The following is a 22,266-nucleotide window of genomic DNA, read 5'->3' as shown; positions in this document are numbered from 1 at the left end:
TAAAGAAATCCTTTTCTCATATATGAAGAAACTTCATCTTTCTTTTTTTTTTTTCTTAAATTTTTCCTGTAAATGTTCAATATGTCTAATCAGTGCTTTCCTTTTTCGTTTTTTGGTTAATCATTCGGTATTTGGAACCCATGGCCAGACTAATCTAAATTTTCGCTGCGTAGGATCTAATAAAGGGGAAGCGCATTCTACCATGAGTTGTCTATTATCAAGGGCTCGAAGTCAGGACCTTTATTTCACCACACCGTGTGGTGATTGGTCATGATTCTCCTTATACGTCAATTTAAACATTGTGGAAAATTTTATAATATTCCTGCTACATAGTAGCAACTTACTATTATAAATATCACAAATTAGTGAATATCCATTAAGTTAGAAATATCCCAAAATATCCCAAAATATCTCCTTTGTATGTTGCTCCTATAAATAGGATGCACAGATGCAATGTTGAAAGAGCAGAAGTAATATAATCTGATATCTCTCTACATATTCTCTCTACATATTTCTTCTGTGTATTTACTTCATAGTTTTATTTTATAACACGTTATCAGCACGAGACTCTGTCATCTCGAGCAAATACTTTACAAGCCTCGAAGGTATTGATTTCTTTGTTTTCCATTACTAATGGCAAATCTTTCTAGACGTGAATTTGTAGCCTTAGATATATCCGGCAATAGCTATATGTCGTGGATTCTTGATGCCGAGATTCACCTTAATGCGATGGGTCTGGAAGACACCATCAAAGATAAAAATGAGGCATCAAACCAAAACCGTGCTAAGGCAATGATATTCCTCCGCCATCATCTTGATGAGAATTTAAAAATGGAATATCTGACGGTTAAAAATCCTCTTACGCTGTGGAATGACCTGAAAGATAGATATGATCACCTGAAGATGGTCATACTTCCACAAGCACGTTTTGATTGGCTCCATTTTATGTTCCAAGATTTTAAATATGTTAAGGCATATAATTCTACAATGTTTAAAATTATTTCTCAACTGAAATTATGTGGTGAAAATATTACTGATGATGATATGCTGGAGAAAACATTCTACACTTTTCCTGCCTCGAGTATGCTCCTGCAGCAGCAATACCGAGAGATGAAGTTCAAGAAATATTCTGATCTAATCTCACATCTTCTAGTGGCTGAACAACATAATGAATTACTGATGAAAAATCATGAAAGCCGACCCACTGGTACTGCCCCATTCCCTGAAGTGAATGAGGCAAATTTTCGCCATTCTAGGCGTGGAAGAGGTCGTGGCCCCAGTCGTGGTCATGGTCGTGGTCGAGGAAGGAATTTTAATCATGATTCTCGTTTTGCACCATATAATACCCTTCACCACCAGCAGTGTAAAAGGAAGGATGAAAAGCATGAAGTTGTGCAAAAGAAAAATTCATAAAATAATTGCTTCCGATGTGGAGGAAAAGGGCACTGGTCACGTACCTGTCGTACGCCAAAGCACCTTGTTGAGCTATATCAAGCCTCCCTCAAAAGGGCAGAAAAGGATGCCGAAGTAAATTTTATTTCTGAAGATAATGTTGAGCCCATGCATCTAGATGTGGCAGATTTCTTTGAACTCCCTGAAGGGAAAATAAATCATCTGATCGGTAATGGATCTGTATTAACTTAGATATTTCATACATGTCATTTGTATTAGCTAATGTGGTTATGTTTCCATAGTAATATATGAAATAAAGTGTGTGTAATACTTTGTCTAATCATAATATTGGTGGAGTTCCATCACTATCTCATTTTGATCCACGTACCCCTATATGTGAGCAGGAGATCCAGAAGGTCATCCACTTACAGAAAATAGCAAATCAAATGCCAGACGGATTTACTGATTTGAAAAGAATAACTAAGTCGCATATCCCTGCAGAGAATGTGCCTATTCGAATTGATATTCCAAAGGGACAATCTACTAGTGTCATAGCCTCTGAATCTCATCCACGCCTGAAGCGTGGTAGGCCATTGGGCTCCAAGGATAAAAATCCAAGAAAAAGAAATACAAACAATGATCAGAATGACACTATGAAAGGATCTCATGAAGAGATTCAAGATCTAATTAATTCTGATATTCCTGAAGAAATCAGCAAACCCGAGACTTCAGTGAGTGAAGAACTATATCGTTCGAAAATTGTGGTGAATAGTGTTTTTGCATATAATGTTTCACTAAATATTATAAAAGGCAGTGAGGATCAGGAACCTCAATCTGTCGGAGAATGTCGACGAAGATATGATTGGCCAAAATGGCAAGAAGCAATTCAATCAGAATTGAATTCACTTGCTAAACGTGAGGTTTATGGACCTGTAGTCCAAACGCCTAATGGTGTAAAACCAGTTGGTCACAAATGGGTCTTTGTACGGAAAAGAAATGAGAGAAATGAAATTGTGCGATACAAAGCACGCCTTGTTGCACAAGGATTCTCTCAAAGACCCGGCGTCGACTATGAAGAAACATATTCACCAGTTATGGATGCTATAACATTTTGATACCTCATGGGTTTAGCTATCTATGAAACCCTTGAAATACATCTTATGGATGTGGTTACAGCTTATCTTTATGGTTCACTTGATAATGAAATTTATATGAAAATTCCTGAAGGATATAAAATGCCTGAAGCATTTGGTTTAAAGTCTCGGGAAATGTATTCAATCAGATTACAAAGATCATTATATGGTTTAAAACAATCAGGGCGTATGTGGTATAATCGCCTAAGTGAGTACTTGATAAATGAAGGATATATAAATGATGCCATTTGTCCATGTGTTTTTATTTAGAAAACAAAATCAGGGTTCATTATACTTGCTGTTTATGTTGATGACATAAACCTCATTGGAACTCCAGAAGAGCTCCAAAAGGCGATTGAATATTTGAAGAAAGAATTTGAGATGAAAGATCTCGGAAAGACAAAACTCTGTCTTGGTCTGCAAATTGAACATTTCGCAAAAGGGATCTTTATCCATCAATCTGCCTATACTGAGAAAGTTTTAAATCGGTTTTACATGGACAATGCGCATCCTTTAAGTAATCCTATGGTTGTTCGCTCACTTGAAGTGAGCGAAGATCCGTTCCGACCTCAGGAAGAAAACGAAGAGCTACTTGGTCCTGAAGTACCATATCTTAGTGCAATAGGTGCACTTATGTATCTTGCTAATGCTACAAGACCTGACATAGCATTTTCTGTTAATTTGCTAGCAAGATATAGCTCTTCTCCTACACGGAGGCATTGGAACGGGATTAAGCATATATTGCGATATCTGAAGGGAATTAGCGATATGGGTCTGTTTTATACTAACAAAGGTAGTACAGATCTTGTTAGTTATGCAGATGCAGGTTATTTATCTGATCCACATAAAGCTCGATCTCAAACGGGCTATCTGTTTACATGCGGAGGTACTGCTATATCATGGCGATCGACCAAGCAGTCCATTGTTGCTACTTCTTCAAATCATGCTGAGATAATCGCTATTCATGAAGTAAGTAGAGAATGTGTGTGGTTGAGATCAGTGATACATTTCATCAGAGAAAGATGTGGCTTGAAGTGTGATACAAAAATACCCACAGTATTATATGAAGATAATGCTGCATGCATAGCTCAATTAAAAGGAGGTTTCATAAAAGGAGATAGAACAAAGCACATTTCACCAAAGTTATTTTTCACACATGATCTCCAGAAGAATGGTGATATTGATGTGCAACAAATCCGTTCAAGTGACAATCCTGCAGATTTGTTCACTAAATCTTTGCCAACTTCAACTCTTGAGAAGATGATATTCAAGATTGGAATGCGAAGACTCCGACATCTGAATCTTGGTCTTCGTCAGGGGGAGTGAAATACGCGTTGTACTCTTTTTTCCTTAACCAAGTTTTGTCCCATTGGGTTTTCTTGGTAAGGTTTTTAATGAGGCAGCTCTCAAAGCGTATTTCTAGATATGTGCACTCTTTTTCCTTCATTAGGACTTTTTCCCACAGGGTTTTTTTTTAATAAGGTTTTAACGAGGTACATCATCTATTAATGGACATCCAAGGGGGAGTGTTATAAATATCCCAAATTAGTGAATATCCATTAAGTTAGAAATATCCCAAAATATCTCCTTTGTATGTTGCTCCTATAAATAGGATGCACAGATACAATGTTGAAAGAGCAGAAGTAATATAATCTGATATCTCTCTACATATTTCTTCTGTGTATTTACTTCATAGTTTTATTTTATAACACTTACTTTATTTTTAGGATTATAAATTCAATTTTAAGGAGGTGCATTAACAGGGTATATAACTGAAGCTCCTATTGTATGAATGATGAAATGTTCAAGTAGTATATGCCAATGAATATGGAGCTAAATTAAAGAGTTGTATATGAAAATAAATGTTTTGAACGTGACATTTGTTCACATAAAGTAAAATGGATATACCCCGCAGATATACCCCTGTTAAAAAAATGGTTTATATATATCCTTACAGTTACAAAATGATGCAAATATACCGCTGCCCTTATACAAATAGTGCAAATATATCTTTTTTGATAACGGGATTTTTTTTAAAAATCATTTAGCTTATCTTTTAATTAAAAAGAAAAAGTCTAATCATTTTTTTTTTGAGTAGACATATTTTTCTAACGCCACATGATATTTTTTTCTGGTGGGTTGGGTCTGGTTTGTTTAAAAAAATGTCCGTGGCTTTAAAAAACATAAGTCTACCCATTTTTGTAAATGAACCATACCCGATCCACCATGTTGCTGTAGAAAAATATGTCTTTTTTTAAAGCCACGTGGTATTTTTTTAATTAAAAAATAAACTAAATGATTTTAAAAAAAATTCCGTCAGCGAAAAAGGTATGTTTGCACCATTTTGTAGCGGCAGGAGTATATACACCACTTTTATAACTGAAGTATATCTGCTCTATATCGCAAAGATAGGAGTATATTTGCACCTTTTCCCATTACTATATAAATATAAAACGGGGACAAAGACCTGAATTATTCGAATAATAAGTTCCATAATGGAGCTAAAGCTTCATCGATATTACAACCAATAGAAGTTAGTTTTCAAAGCTATATGTCACGTCCTTAGTCTTCAACTAAGCGCACGTGCGGCACTTGACAACTCACTCACGTTCTTGCACAACTAGCTCACGCTCTTGCTATGCCAAGTCAGCCTAGATTACTACACTCAAGATCGCTAAGGAAATAGTAATTAAGAAAGACAAGAGAAATTTGCTAGAAGGAAGCTTTTTATTAGAGAAGAGTTGATTGATTTTTGCTTGATGGTTTACAAATGAATGACCCTCCAATTTATACTACTCACCTAGGGACTAGTATGTAAATATTAATTATTATACAAGTCCCTACATATTTACTAATAAGCCCCTATTCTAGAAATCTCTACACAACTAGATTATTGTAAGGACTTTTCATGCAATTCCATAAGATTCTAAGGTCTTCCATGAGAAATCTCCATATTTCTCTAGAACCTTCTCACATAAGCTAGCCTTCTTTTCATGTAAGCATCCACATAGGCTTTCTACATGACAAAAATAGTTCCACGTGGAGTTTATTTAGAATTATTTAGCTTATTTTTAATTTAAAAAAAAAGTCACATGGCTTCTTTTTAATCTCTATTATTATACCTTAGTATTTGATAAGTTGGTATTTTCCAACTTATTTCTTCTTTATTTTTAGACTTTTGACTTGTTTGATTGAGAAAATAGTGCATTTAATATCGTTTACTTCCATTTTATAGGTTTTACATGCTTGAGAAGTGATTGGAGAGAAATCAAGTGAAAAACAAGTCAAAAAGAGGTCAAATTGAAGAAAATGGAAAAATTGGTTAGAAGTGCAAAAAGTGGCCAGATTTGTAAATCTGAAAAGTTGGGGGCTATTTTCGTCACTTTCTATTGAGAAATTTTTGGAAAGCTTAAAAGCAACACTTGGAAGACAGTATCATCATCTTTGGTCATTTTTACAAGCTTTGGAGCTAGGGTTTTACATCACACCTTTAGAGAAGAAGATTGAAGCTCTTTAATGATAAATTTCTCAACCCTTTCTTCAATTCCTCGCTTTGTATTGCATATTTAAGTGTGTTGTATTTTATTCCATTACTTGAAACTTGTTTATGAAAATATACATTGTTAAAGTTTTGGATCAAACTCTTGTTATGCTTATATATTGAATGATGTTTCTATCTAATGAAGTGGGTCCTTGTTTATTTAATTAATCTCGTTTTGAATGATTCTTAAAGGAGTAGCTAACCCTAAGACTCGCCCATTTACTTTGATTGAGCTTGGAAGAGGAAATCTAGTTGGGAAAGATTAATTAACAAGAATGTGGGGCATAACCCTCATCTAATAACTTGAGCTAGAAATAGAAAAGTTACTTGAGATTCAATTGGTGTTTGATATCGCACTCTAAGTCTTGAAAAAGCTTAGAGTGAAATTCATTGATTTGGTTGGAAGACTTTCAATGAAATATTAGAAACTATTATCTATTAACATAAACTCGCTCTTAGTTGTAAAATTTTAAAATACATTGGATCGTTACTTGAGAGTAATTTCCCTTGTATCCATGCTTGTGGCCATTGATTATTTTACTTGCTTTCTAGGTTAGTTTACATTTTTGCATTAGTTATAATTTTCTCAAAACCAAAATATTATCAAGTGTTTGGATTAGAGTGGAAAGTGAAAATTCCTTACTTGCTTGATCGCCTAGTATATTGTTTCTTGTGGGATTCGATCCCGACTCATAGTTGGGTAATTATATTGCATACGACCGTGTACACTTTCTCTTTGAGGAGTGGATTTGGACGTTATCAGAACTATCCAAAGAATCATATCTGAGTGTGAACTTAATCTCAATTGTCAACTAATGACTTCCTATAAGCATCACTTATAGCAAAAAGGTGCATGGATAAGCATCAAATTCCTTATTCACAACTTAATCACAGTGATAAATAAATCCTCTAGTCTCAACTTTACTCAAACTTGGGATTAATTAGAATCCTCAAATACTAATTGGAAGTTTATATTTTTAATTTGTTTTTCTCAAAAATTCCAAACTTAGAGCTAATTCTCGCAAATGATATATAAGATAAATTGCTTGAAAACTCACCTTTTTTACAATTACGCAAGGCCTCGTTTGGAAGTGACTCAATAGCAAGACACAAAATAACTGTAAGTTTTCGTTTTACTGACAAATTTAAACTACTCTGAATCTGTAATTAAGATTAATGCAGAAAAATACTATTCCGTATTAACTAAAGTGTTTTACTCCAATATTTGATTTTTCTAAAGTTTAGGTTTAACTGAATTAATGATTAAAAAAATAATGTAAAAGGGATAATTTATATCATGTACTATCTGTTAATTTTGGTGCATGTATTGAATTGGATGAATGTGCAAGAATATCTCGCATATGTGAAACATAAGATTATATTCGAGTAATCAGAATTTATCCTTTCCTATTCCTCCAATATCATAAAAAGAAATAATAGTAAATAAAAATTCACAATCACTTATAATTAAGTACTTTTAAAAAAGTAAATACTAAAAAAAGACTTAACCAAAAGCTACTGATCTACTCAAAATACCCAAATATCTGGCTTACAATTAATTTAATCCAAAGTTCCAACCAGTTTTAAGGTGTAAAAATCATACTTAGCTTTCTCATTTGAGTTATCCAATTCTCCAACACCCAACCACCACCCCCCCCCCCTCGCCACAACCCTCCAAAAACCAAACCCCACCCCTTTTTTTTTTTTTTCTGGGAATGTTGGTTGCATTATATTAAAAATTAAATTATAGCACTTAGAAACATATTTGAAACAAAACAAAAAGATCTCTCGTAACGACGGAGAGTGTTTGCGACATTTGAAGCCATGTGACCTTTTTTTTTAAATTAAAAATAAGCTAAATAATTCTTACAAAAAAATCACGTATATTTATACCATTTTATAATGATAGTATTATAAAATAATTAACTAAGAACAAGAATATTGTAGAGAAAGAGAGAAGAGGGGAGAGTTCTTATTTCTCTTATGAGGGATGAAATACAATGAAGAGAACCTCTCTATTTATAGGAGAGAATTGACTTGGTGCCAAAGTCACAAACCCAAAAATTCCTCCTAAAGATAGACATCACAATATTATAATAATATTTATAACACTCCCCCTTGATGTCTATTTCGATAGATAATATGCCTCATTAAAACCTTACTAGAAAAAACCCAGTGGGAAAAATTCTAGTAAAGGAAAAAGAGTACATATTTCTAATAATATACATTTTGGTTGCCTCATTAAAAACCTTACAAGAAATACCCAGTGGGGACAAAACCTTGTATGGAAAAAAGAGTACAACATGTATTAACTCCCCCTGATGAGAACTTCAGTCCAAATATTTGAGTTTTCACATTCCAATCTTGTGCACCATCTTCTCGAAAGTTGCGGTTGGTAGAGACTTGGTGAACAAATCAGCCATATTATCACTTGAACGAATCTGTTGCACGTTGATATCACCATTCTTTTGGAGCTCGTATGTGAAGAACAACTTTGGTGAAATGTGCTTTGTCCTATCTCCTTTTATGAATCCTCCTTTCAATTGGGCAATGCATGCGGCATTATCTTCATATAAGATTGCGGGTATTTTATCACATTTCAAACCACACTTTTCTCGAATGAGATGTATCATTGACCTCAGCCACACAACTTCACGGCTCGCTTCATGAATAGCTATTATCTCAGCATGATTTGATGAGGTAGCCACAATAGACTGCTTTGTAGATCGCCAAGATATGGCAGCACCCCCACAAATAAATACATAGCCTGTTTGAGATCTAGCTTTGTATGGGTCAGATAAATACCCTGCATCGGCATAACCAACAAGACCGGGACTGCAATTGCTAGAATAAAATAAGCCCAAATCGATAGTCCCCTTTAGATACCTCAATATGTGTTTAATTCCGTTCCAGTGTCTCCTTGTAGGAACACAACTATGTCTCGCTAACACATTAACTGAAAATGCTATGTCAGGCCTTGTGGTATTGGCAAGATACATTAGTACACCAATTGCACTAAGATATGGTATTTCTGGACCAAGAATTTCCTCATTCTTTTCTTGAGGTCGGAACGGATCTTTATTCGCATCAAGTGATCGAACAACCATCGGAGTACTTAATGGATGTGCTTCATCCATATAAAATTGTTTCAACACTTTCTCTGTATAGGCAGATTGATGGACAAAAATGCCATTTGTCAAATGTTCAATTTGCAAACCAAGGCATAATTTTGTCTTTCCAAGATCTTTCATCTCAAATTCCTTCTTTAAATAATCAATTGCCTTTTTAAGCTCTGCAGAAGTTCCAATAAGGTTTATGTCGTCAACATATACAGCAAGTACAACAAACTCCGATATTACTTTCTTTATAAAAACACATGGGCAAATTGCATCATTTGTATAGCCTTCCTTTAACAAATATTCACTAAGGCGGTTATACCACATGCGCCCGGATTGCTTCAAACCATACAATGATCTTTGTAATCTGATTGAATACATTTCCCGAGACTTTGAACTACATGCTTCAGGCATCTTAAATCCTTCAGGGATTTTCATGTATATTTCATTTTCAAGTGATCCATATAGATAGGCTGTAACCACATCCATCAAATGCATCTCAAGTCTCTCATGGACAACGAAACTAATGAGATAACGTAATGTTATTGCATCCATAACAGGGGAGTATGTCTCTTCATAATCAACACCAGGCCTTTGTGAAAATCCTTGTGCAACAAGGCGTGTCTTATATCTTTGTATCTCATTTTTCTCATTTCTTTTTCGCACAAAAACCCATTTATAACCAACAGGTTTGATGCCATTAGGTGTTTGGACTACAGGTCCAAAACCTTCCCGTTTGGTAAGCGAGTTTAACTCTAATTGAATTGCCTCTTGCCACTTTGGCCAATCACATCTTTCTTGGCATTCTTTAACAGATTGGGGTTCAAGATCCTCACTATCTTGCATAATTCTTGTTGCAACATTATAGGCAAAGACATAGTCCACATTTATTTCCAATCGATTCAAATTAGTCCCAACATTAATTGGATTAATTGATATTTCCTCATTTTCTTGAGTCTCAGGCTCATTGATTTCTTCAAGAATATCAGTATTGTTCAAATCTTGAATTTTTTTATGAGGTTCTTTTGTAGTGTCATCTTGACCATTTATTTTTCTTTTTCTAGGATTTCGATCCTTGGAACCCAATGGTCTACCACGCTTCTGGCGTGCTTTGGACTCATTTGCTATGACAATGGTAGATGGTCCTACAGGGACATCAATCCGAATTGGGACATTCTCTGCAGGGATATGTGATTTAGTAATCCTTGTCAAATCTGTAAATGCGTCTGGCATTTGATTTTCTATTTTCTGCAAGTGAATAATCTTTTGAACCTCTTGCTCACAAATAGAAGCACGTGGATCAAGATGAGACAATGATGAATTATTCCACAAAATTTCCCTTTTTATTTCATTATTCTCTCCCCCTAATTTTGGGAAAATTGTCTCATCAAATTGACAATCTGCAAATCGAGCAGTGAACAAATCTCCGGTTAATGGTTCAAGGTAGCGAATAATGGAGGATGATTCAAACCCAACATATATTCCTAATCTTCTTTGGGGACCCATCTTGGTGCGATGTGGTGGTGCTACAGGCACATATACGACACATCCAAAAATTCTTAGATGGGATATATTAGGTTCTTGACCAAAAACCAATTGCAACGAAGAAAATTTATGATAGTTTGTTGGTTTGAGACGAACAAGTGTTGCTGCATGCAAAATAGCGTGACCCCAAACAGCCGTGGGCAACCTCGTTTTCATGAGTAATGGTCTTGCAATCAACTGCAGACGTTTAATTAATGACTCTGCAAGGCCATTTTGAGTGTGAACATGAGCTACAGGATGTTCAACTCTTATCCCAATTGATAAACAATAATCATTAAATGTTTGGGATGAAAACTCTGCAGCATTATCAAGGCGAATAGACTTTATCGAATTATCAGGAAATTGTGCCCGTAATCGAATTATTTGTGCCAATAATTTCGCAAACGCCAGGTTGCGAGATGACAGTAGACACACATGAGACCATCTAGAAGAAGCGTCTATTAGGACCATAAAATATCTAAATGACCCACTAGGGGGGTGAATTGGTTCACAAATATCCCCATGTATACGTTCCAAAAATTCAGGGGATTCAAACTCAACCTTTGTAGGTGATGGCCTAATAATTAATTTGCCTTGATAACAAGAAGGGCAAGAAAATTCATTGTTTAAAAGAATTTTCAGGTTCTTTAATGGATGCCCATTTGAATTTTCTATAATTCGTCTCATCATTATAGATCCAGGGTGACCCAATCGATCATGCCAAAGTACAAATGTATTGGAGTCCGTAAACTTCTGGTTTACGACAGAATGTGCCTCAATTACTCCAATTTTTGTCCAATATAAGCCAGAAGACAAAGCAGGGAACTTTTCTATAACAACTTTCTGGCCAGAGACATCCTTGGTGATACCAATATATTCAAGATTCATCTCATCCATTGTTTTAATATGGTATCCATTTTGACGGATATCTTTAAAACTTAATAAGTTCTTTCTGGACTTAGGAGAGAACATGACATCCTTTATAATGATTTTTGTTCCTTTGGGCAAAATTATGGCAGCTCTTCCGGAGCCTTCAATCAAATTAGTACTACCAGAAATGGTATTAACATTTGCCTTACCCATAAGTAAATGAGAAAAGTATTTCTGAAGATCGTGTGTGTGGTAGCAGAATCAATCAAACATATGTCTTCATAATTGGATTTTATTCCAAACTTACTTTGAGAGTTATCCATATCTTCGAATGAAATGACACAAACAAAGCAAAATAAATACTAAATATTAGTAATTCCAGTAAACTAAATACAAACCAAAGTTGTACAAACAAATGAAACTACATACCAATACAACGTTTCAATATAATAATCCAAGCCAGTATATCATGTAGGATATTTACTTAACGTATTAGGTCAACAGACTAATTTAATAACACATTTCTGTGGATAACCAAAAATTTCTTATATCGAAATAAGGACTCGAAATTAAAAATTATGGTTAACAGAGTTGCTGTAAACAATCGCTATAAATAGTACTGTGCCCATAATTTTCTTTTCTTTAATTAGGAAAAATAAGCATTTACGAAGTGTAAAGCAAGTACATAAAATAAAAATTTTACACATGCTATTCCTTAATCACGTGAGAATTAATCGTAAAGCAATATGCAGAGACGGGAATAGCAAATATTAAAATATTTGGTGAAAAACATGATTGACTTTTAATCCAACCCAATCACTTTGTAACCATTTCTCTATTCTTCCGTTTCCATATATATCAAGTAGAAAATGGAAATTAAATAGTTATATGTATATAATAGAACTCAATGCAGTTGCAGTTATAATGTTTAACCAAATTGGTTATAGAATTTGCACCTTCATTAAAGATTTACTCACGACGAATCATATTAAAATTTTATTAATAACTAACTCTAACAAACTGATTAAATCTAGACTAATTAAAAATAGTACTCATGTAAACAGCTACTGTCACATGGCCTTTTATTCATCAACTACTACGACTAGTAAAAATTAAAATAAACAACTCAATCATCTCTAACCACAGAACCATCACCAATCAAGTGATCTATCTTTCCTTCAGGGTGCTCAAAAAAATCTGCTACATCCAAGTGTGTGATGTCAATTTGATTTTCAGAGATAAAATTAGCTTCGAGATTTTTCTCTTTTCTTTTAATTGATGCTTGATAAAGCTCAACCAAGTGCTTTGCAGTACGACAGGTACGTGCCCAGTGTCCACTTCCACCACATCGATAGCATTTGTTTCCTGAGCCACGTGCTTCTGACACTTCATGCCTATCATCCTTCTTTTTCCCCTTTTGGTGGTGATTTTTCTTTGAAGAGTGATTAACACCAGGAAAATAATTTCTTCTTTGACCATTATCACGACCACGACCACGACTATTATCACGACCACGACTATTATCATGACCAGGACCGGGGCCACGACCTTTTCCACGCCTGGAGTAGTGGGCATACACCTCATTCACTTCGGGGAGTGGTGCAGCGCCAGTAGGTCGATTCTCGTGATTTTTCATCAGTAAATCATTATTTTGTTCAGCCACAAGAAAATGAGCAATCAAATCATAATACTTTGTGAAACCTTTCTCTCGATATTGCTGCTGCAGGAGCACATTCGAGGCATGAAAAGTGGAGAACGTCTTTTCCAGCTTATCAGAATCACTAATCTTTTCTCCACATAGTGTCAATATAGAAGTAATTCTGAACATCTCAGAGTTATACTTCATAACTGATTTGAAATCTTGTAGCCTTAGATTGATCCATTCGTGTCGTGCTTTTGGGAGGAAGACCATCTTCAGGTGGTCATACCTTTCTTTCAAGTTTTTTCATAAAACGAGTGGATCCTTAATAGTAAAATATTCAATTTTCAGGTCCTCATCAAGATGATGACGCAAGAATATCATAACCTTGGCATTTTCTTGGTTGGATGCTTTATTATTTTCTTTAATGGTGTCTCTAAGACCCATAGTATCAAGATGGATTTCAGCATCTAGCACCCATGATAGGTAGTTCTTGCCCGAAATATCAAGGGCAACGAACTCGAGTTTTGTAAGGTTAGCCATAAAATAGAGAGAATAAAAATAGTACCTTAGCCTTGAAAAATTCCTTGAGACGGTAGAGTCTCGTGCTGATAACATATTATAAAATAATAAACTAAGAACAAGAATATTGTAGAGAAAGAGAGAAGAGGGGAGAGTTCTTATTTCTCTTATGAGGGATGAAATACAATGAAGAGAACCTCTCTATTTATAGGAGAGAATTGATTTGGTGCCAAAATCACAAACCCTAAAATTCTTCCTAAAGATAGACATCATAATATAATAATAATATTTATAACAGATAGGATATATATATCACTTTTTAATGAGAAATATATCTGCTTTAAGAGGTACATTCATACTTTTCCCTTTATCTAATGTGTGTATATCCAAAGAAACGAACCTTATCTAAAAGAGATGATGAAATACTAGCATCCAATCCATGAAAAGCACTTCAACCTGTTTCCGCTAATTAAGTCATAGGAGTATAATGATAATAATCTTTATTGATATCAGTTATCAACTTTAATTGCTCTTGTTACAAATCCAATGGCGCCCTCCTTTTTTTTTTTTTTTTTTTTTTTCTAGTTATAAAAAAGAGTCCAATGGTTTCCTGATTCATTTTTTTAATTCTTTGTGATAAGGTGGGTCCCTAAAGTTATAATCCAAAAAAGATATACTCCAACAAAGATGATAACCTTTGATGTTTTGATGTTGAAAATAGCCGAGAATGATGTCAGAGTATTCTGTAGGAGTTTAACTATAGCACGGCCTCACGGGTTCATCATTAAAAAAAAAAAATGAAAAAGGGTAAAAAATTCCTTAAACTATACGAAATTGAAAAAAAGACTAACATCTTTAATTGGATAATTGATTCAGTTTTCATTTCTTAGATAGAATTCTATACATAGACAAAATCTCGAATCAATCATTTTTCTCGAGCTGTACGAGGAGAAAGCTTCCTATATGAAATGCAAATAGCGAATGAGATGAATCCGTTGTTAGGAATCATTAAATCCTGGGGCGTGGCCAAGTGGTAAGACAACGGGTTTTGGTCCCGCTATTCGGAAGTTCGAATCCTTCCGTCCTATATTTACTTAATTCGGTCAAAAATGCCCTTTTCTTAATAAACATATTGTTTCTTTTCTTTTTAAACACATTATTTTTATAAAAATATTATTTTTAAATAAACCTTTTCTTTTTTCTTTCTTTTAAAATCTCTTTACCTAATAAAAAAGTGGGAGATAATTGTTTTTTCATCTTAATCTCATTTTATTAATTAAAATAAAATTACCCCATGTACCTTTTTAACTGGTAATATATATCTTATATATAAGATCATGGTAGCCACATCATTGATTTTTATTTAGATAATGATAAAATTCTTTTTCCTAATAAAATAAAAAAATATTTTTATTTTTAATCTTTTCCGAATTTGAGTAGGATAAACATTTGCTGATGTAATCCTTGGTTTTAAAGTTAAAATGAAAAAGGAGTCAACAATAACTCCATCGATGATATCTTAAAGATATTTTGTGATTTTAAGCAATGTAATAAATTGTCTTGTTTTATGGCACTATGATTGTTGTATTTAACTTTAAAATCAAGGATTATATCAGCGAATGCTTATCCTACTTCAATTGGGAAAAGATTAAGAAGTAAAAATATTTTCTATTTTATTAGGAAAGAGAATTTTATCGTTATATATATGAAATTAGTAATGGGGTTACTATGATCTTATATGTATGATCTATACTAGTAAATCTATCCGCGCTTTGCGCGAATTATACTTTCAAATATTAATTTGTTTTTTTTTTTTTTAGTTTTAAAATTCAAATATTTCAAATTTTAATCATTTTTTAGTTTAGATTTTTTAATCGCATATCTATAAAGAGATTGATCCATTTGAATATGCTAGGAAGCGTGCATTAAATATCCACAAACAAATGAATCTGACAAGATAAATAATGATTATGCAAATTACAAAAAGCTAAAAATGCAATGAACCTCTTGGTGGAGAATTTGGCAATGCAATGTTGAAGCCTTTTTCTCCGGGTAATGATTGTTGGAGCTAAAATAGATTGCTCATAGTCATATAGGTCGGTAACATAGGCTTGGCTTACAGTTACATCTTGACTTTCCATTTCCTATTAAACCAAATGCATTAATACACATTAATTAACATAAATTAATTTCAGAAGAACCATAAGCGTTCAGGCATTAACACAGATTTTTAGGCTTTTTAATATAAGGTAAATTAGTAGGATGGAAGTCACCTTTTTATATATGACTAACTTTATATATATATACTAGACGGCTTATGCCCGTGTTGCGCACGGGCCCAACACTTTTAGATTATAGTGCATCTATGTGTATCTAATTGTCTTTGAATAGTGATTATATATATATATATATATATATATATATATATATATATGTTATGTTTAAAACATGATTAATATAACATTATAGTTTGTGCTCCGTATCTAAAATTTTATTATATTAATGTTTGCTACGAATACAAAATCGGTAAATTTATTAATATTTTTTAAAAGAGAAGACTTATTGTAGAAATTGATTTTCTATCTAAACGAAAAAATACTACTTTTTAATTGTTGGTAAATATTCTCGGTTTAGCTCATTTTACTTGTCATGTTTGTCTTTTGCATTAAAATTCTATCTTATTTTAAAATATAAATATTTTAAGTATATTTAGTGAACATAATAACTTAATTTTGTCAATATGGGATACTATGTTCAAAACACGATTAATATAACATTGTAGTTTGTGCTCCGTATTTAAAAATTTACTATATTAGTGTTTGCTACGAATACGCATGGTGTTTAATATGGGGCCCACATTTTTTTTAACATTGTTTGTTTTTTAAATATGGGATTCACTTTTTTTTTCAATATTGCTTAATTTTGTTAATATGGGGTCCACTTTTTTTTTTCCCGTGAGTTTGGATGCGCTGGGTTCCACTTTTTTTTAAATACTGGATGGTGTTTAATATGGGGCCCACAATGTGGGATTCATTTTTTTTTATATATATATTGCTTGATTTTGTCAATGGGGGATACAATGTTCAAAACACGATTAATATAACATTGTAATTTGTGCTCTGTATTTCAAACTTTATTATATTAGTGTTTGCTACGAATAGGCACGGTGTTTAATATGGGGCCCACAATTGTTTTTTTCAATATTGCTTGATTTTGTTAATATGTGGTTCACTTTTTTTTTCCGTTAGTTTGGATGTGGTGGGTTCCACTTTTATTTTTTAATACTGGATGATGTTTAATATGGAGCACACTTTTTTTTTTAATATTAGTTGTTGTTTAATATATATAGGGCCCACAAATTTTTTTTACAATTTTTTTTAATGGGCCTGTTTAATATGGGGCCCATTTTATTTTTATTTTTTTTATATATACTATGTTCAAAACATGATTGATATAACATTGTAATTTGTGCTCCGTATCTAAAACTTTATTATATTAGTGTTTGCTAAGAATACAAAGTCTGCACTTTTTTTTGACGTTGTTTATTTTTTTAATATGGGATTCATTTTTTTTTTTATATATATTGCTTGATTTTGTCAATATGGATACTATGTTCAAAACATGATTAATATAACATTATAGTTTGTGCTCCGTATTTAAAACTCTATTATATTAGTGTTTGCTACGAATACGCACGGTATTTAATATGGGGCCCACAATTTTTTTTAACATTGTTTGTTTTTTTAATATGGGATTCACTTTTTTTTTTTAATATTACTTGATTTTGTTAATATAGGGTTCACTTTTTTTTTCCCGTGAGTTTGGATGTAGTGGGTTCCACCTTCTTTTTTAATACTGGATGGTGTTTAATATGGGGTCCACATTTTTTTTTAATATTAGTTGTTGTTTAATATATATGGGGCCCACAATTTGTTTTTTTACAAATTTTTTTATGGGCTTGTTTAATATGGGGCCAATTTTTTTTATATGTACTATGTTCAAAACACGATTGATATAACATTGTAATTTGTGCTCCGTATCTAAAACTTTATTATATTAGTGTTTGCTACGAATACGCATGGTGTTTAATATGGGGCCCACTTTTTTTTTTTTTAACATTGTTTATTTTTTAAATACGGGATTCACTTTTTTTTATAATACTGGTTGGTATTTAATATGGGGCCCACAATTTTTTTTAAATATTAGTTGTTGTTTAATATATATGGGATCCATAATTTTTATGGTTTTGTGCTCTGTATCTAAAACTTTATTATATTTGTGTTTGCTATGAAAATTTATTAATACTTTTTAAAAGAAAAGATTTGTTTAAAAGAAAACTATTTTCCTTTCTTTGATATAAAACAATAGCAATATTTAAGCATCAATTGATACTTTCAATTTTAATTTGATTAATTTAAAGGTGTAAAATACTTATTATTTTTTATCAAATTTTGATTTGGATAATTCTAATTCAAATTATTAAATTAATTTTACATGTTTGAAACAAAACAAAGATTTTCTATTTAAACGAAGAAATGCTATTTTTTAATTTTTGGTAAATATTCTCGGTTTAGTTCATTTTACTTGTCATGTTGTCTTTTGCATGGTTTTTTAAGGAAACGTGAATTAGAATTAGAATTTGACTAATTTACTTTATTCATTAGTTGATCTCCATTTGATATTAATCTCTTTTCACATTTATTAGAGTAAGGATAAAAATAAAAAAGTAATTAAATAAAAAAAAAAGTAGACAAATAATATGAGACAGAGAGAGTAACAAAGTTCGTGGCGACAGTAATCATATTTAGAAAACATCCTTCAAATTGTAAATTTGCCTTTCTATATCGTGTAATATAAATCCTTTTGAGTTATAAAACTTGTGAAGTACCTTATTGTGAAGTATAAAAAACGTGTTCTGCATATTAACCACTTGTACTGTTGTTTGGACATGATTTGATTAAAATTTGAAGAAAAAAGTATTTGAATTTGAAGTTAAAAGAAGATATTTAAAGTAAACTGTTACAATTGTATTTCACTTACAAAAAAAAATTGTGAAAATCATTATTTCACTTAAAATAGTCTGTAAGCTTGTTTTTAGAACTTTTAAATTCTTTTATTATAAATCTGAAATCATAATAATAAATCGGATTGATAAATAAATACTCCGTACTCATTTGAAATAACTTTAAGATATTATTTTCAATAGTGAAAATTATTTATCAAGCGTGAAGGAAAAAGTCTTGTCATAGATTATTGTAGAGGGGTACACTGGCCCATATTTATTAGTACTAAAGTATTTGACAAAAGTAAGAAACACTTGTCGTGAAATGTTAGGTTGATGGTGTGTATATTGATGTAAACCCCTTTAATTTGGCCACTTTTTTTTTTTTTTACGACGAAGCAGACGACGAAGAGTGAGTAAGAACTCACTCTTCTAAATAGTAGTAATATATATTAATTTTAAAATGAGAAGAAATTTAAAAAAAGAAGAAAAAAGATAAATGACTTTCTAGGTCATAGAGAGGTGCCCCGTAAAGATAAATGACTTTCTAGGCCATAGAGAGGTGTCCCGTCATTTTGTCTATGCCTATATATATATATATATATATATATATATATATATTATCAGTTAAAAAAGTACATAAGGTAATTCTAGTTTAATTGATAAAACGAAATTAAGACGAAAAGAAATTACTTCCCGCTTTTTTTTATTAGTTAAAAGGATTTTTAAAAGAAAGAACAAAAAAGGTTCCTTTGAAAATAATATTTTTATAAAAAAAATGTGTTTAAAAGAAAGAAAAATATGTTTATTAGGGAAAGTACATTTTTGACCCAATAAAGTAACAATAAAGACCTTTTTGTTCAATTTCATATAATTTAAGGACATTCGTGAATCAAATTATGAACGGAGAACATTTTTGTTCATTTCACATAATTTATGTGCCATTTTGACCCTTTTATTAAGTGGTAATGGATCTCTAGTACTCTATATAAATAACGGAAAAGGTCCAAAAATACCCCTGAACTATTGAAAAAGGCTCATAAATACCCTTCTTCCACCTTTTGGTCTAAAAATATCCTTCCATCCACCTTTTAGGTCTAAAAATACCCTTAAGGTTTGTTTTTGGCTCAAATATACCCCTCAAACTAACAAGTTAAAATTAACTCTTTTAAAAAGCCAAATGGCAATTTGTAATTGGTCAATAATAAAATTCCATAATTTAAAAAAAAAAACAAATTTAAAAAAAAAATTGCCAATAATAAATTTCCAGTAATTTAAAATTCCAGATTTAAAAAAAAAATTGTCAATAATAAAATTCCGTAATTTACATATTTGTTTTAAAAAAAATTGTGTGGAAACTTAAAAATTAAAAACTAAAAAATTTAAAAATATGAACGAAACTGTTTTTATTTTTTTTTGCATTTCGTGAATTAAACAACGAAATATGTTTTTTTTTTTGCATTTCGTGAATAAAAAAACGAAATAGGAAATTATAATTTTTTTTGCATTTCGTGTATTAAAAAACGAAATAGGATAAAAAAAAAATCGTTCATATAAAAACGATATAGGATAATTTTTTTTTTTCGTTCATATAAAAACGAAATTGGAAAATTGGACAAAATATATTTTCCAATTTTGTTTTTATATGAACAAAATTAATTTTTTTATCCTATTTCATTTTTCAATACACGAAATGCAAAAAAAAAATTATAATTTCCTATTTCATTTTTTTATTCACGAAATGCAAAAAAAAAAAAATCGTTGATTAATTCACGAAATGCAAAAAAAAATCAGTTTTGTTCATATTTTTTAATTTTTAAATTAAATAATATATGTGTCCAATCACAAAATGTCATTTGGCTTTTTAAAAGAGTTAACTTTAACTTTGTTAGTTTGAGGGGTATATTTGAGCCAAAAACAAACCTTAAGGGTATTTTTAGACCAAAAGGTGGAAGGAGGGTATTTATGAGCCTTTTTCAATAGTTCAGGGGTATTTTTGGACTTTTTCCGTATAAATAATTCTGGATCAGATTCCCTCCACTAGTTGTTTGGTCCAGTTCCTCCAGTGCAATGTTAGATTTCGTACAAGTGTCTCACTTTTAAATAGATGGTCAAGATTTGTTTGGTTAAAATATCATTTTAACTATGGTTTTCTCTTCCTTTCTGTCACTCTCCAATGGTATCTTCACACATCTATTTCTCTTTTCCTTGAGCAAACTTTGAACTTAGTTCTTATACTGATTTTTATAACGAATTATTAGGTACTATTTCCGCTGTTCCAATTTATTTGATATTTTTCGCTTTTCAAAAATTATTTTTTTAATTTTGATCGTATATTTAAACAATATTTTTTAAAAAAATTCAGAATAAAATTTACACATTTGAAAACTACGTAAAAAGTACTGTAAGTCACCATCATTAATAATTTAAAATATTTAAAAGACATGTGAAAAAATTATGATCAAAGACTTTCAAAAAGCAAAAAGTATCAAATAAATTGAGACGGATGGTGTAATTTATTATAACCCCAACTATGAGTATCTGAAGAACAAGTTGGCTTCATATATATATATATAGTACTATATTTTTTTTTTTGTGCATCACTCTAAATATTAATTGGATTTTAATTCTGGTGTTCAATGTTCTCCAATGGAGGGACTTAGGCAGAGAGAAATTTTAATTCAATCCTTGCAAAGAGTAATTTTTAATCTCCAATTATTCCATCTTAACAAAAGAAATACAGAAGCATTCATAGGAAACAATGAACTGAAAATACTACCAATAGCTTCTCATCTTCAAAAACCACTTCCACTTGTTAATTTGATCTTGTCTTTATTTTCATCTTCTTAAAATATTAAAATATTAAATGATGAAAGCTTTTAAAGTTCTAGTCGGCAGAGTGACACTGGTGATGAAAGATAAGGTACAACTATGGCTAAGTGACCATTTTAACCAAATAAATCTTGTGATCATTAATTTATAAGTGAGACACTTGTAAAAAAATCTAGCATTCTACTGGAGGAACTGGACCAAATAACTCAACCTTTAATCAAGTGCATCATATAACCTTCTTATAACATGGGTTTCAACAGTTAATACTATATCAATTTTGAAAAATATATAAATACCTAGAGTTATATGGAGAGAGCATGAGTTCACGTGACCCAAATTACTAAATAAAAATTGCCCTTGTTCCTTAGTCCATGTGTATGGGGGAAATTTTGACAGAAAATAGCAGGCCGTGTTTGCTTGCTATATTTGTAATTATTTTACTTTAGTGATTAATATAATTTTGTTACATATCAAAAGAAAACGTCTATAAATAATAAAGTTTGTAAAAAGGGAAGTTCAGTGCACGAAATATCTCAGGTTCATACAAGTTTGTGATATAAACGTAAGTATTGGTGATTGATTTTATGATTGAAATTCGTAATGTATAAATCATATGAAGATAGTTTTATCTTGCTCCATCACCTTCCTTGAAAAAGTTAATAACCTAGATGATAAGCCAACTTGCAAGTTGGAAT

The 22,266-nt window shown here is 31.7% G+C and overlaps 1 protein-coding gene across 1 annotated transcript; it reads right to left on the bottom strand.

Annotated features, from left to right (window-relative positions):
* Positions 1–12,544: 12,544 nt before the first annotated feature.
* Positions 12,545–14,062, bottom strand: LOC132602117 (uncharacterized). The gene has a single exon (XM_060315126.1). The coding sequence runs from the start codon at positions 13,486–13,488 to the stop codon at positions 12,703–12,705; it is 786 nt and encodes a 261-aa protein (XP_060171109.1). The 5' UTR covers positions 13,489–14,062; the 3' UTR covers positions 12,545–12,702.
* Between the last annotated feature and the right edge of the window lie 8,204 nt (positions 14,063–22,266).

This window comes from Lycium barbarum, chromosome 7, assembly GCF_019175385.1.
Source record: "Lycium barbarum isolate Lr01 chromosome 7, ASM1917538v2, whole genome shotgun sequence".
Lineage (NCBI taxonomy): Eukaryota > Viridiplantae > Streptophyta > Magnoliopsida > Solanales > Solanaceae > Lycium > Lycium barbarum.
The sequence above is the reverse complement of the archived record's forward strand: the minus strand, read 5'-3'. Positions and strand labels throughout refer to the sequence as shown.

What these genes read in the sequence shown, in the direction of transcription:
- LOC132602117 (XM_060315126.1), bottom strand. Translation starts at nt 13,488, where the DNA reads ATGGTCTTCCTCCCAAAAGCACGACACGAATGGATCAATCTAAGGCTA.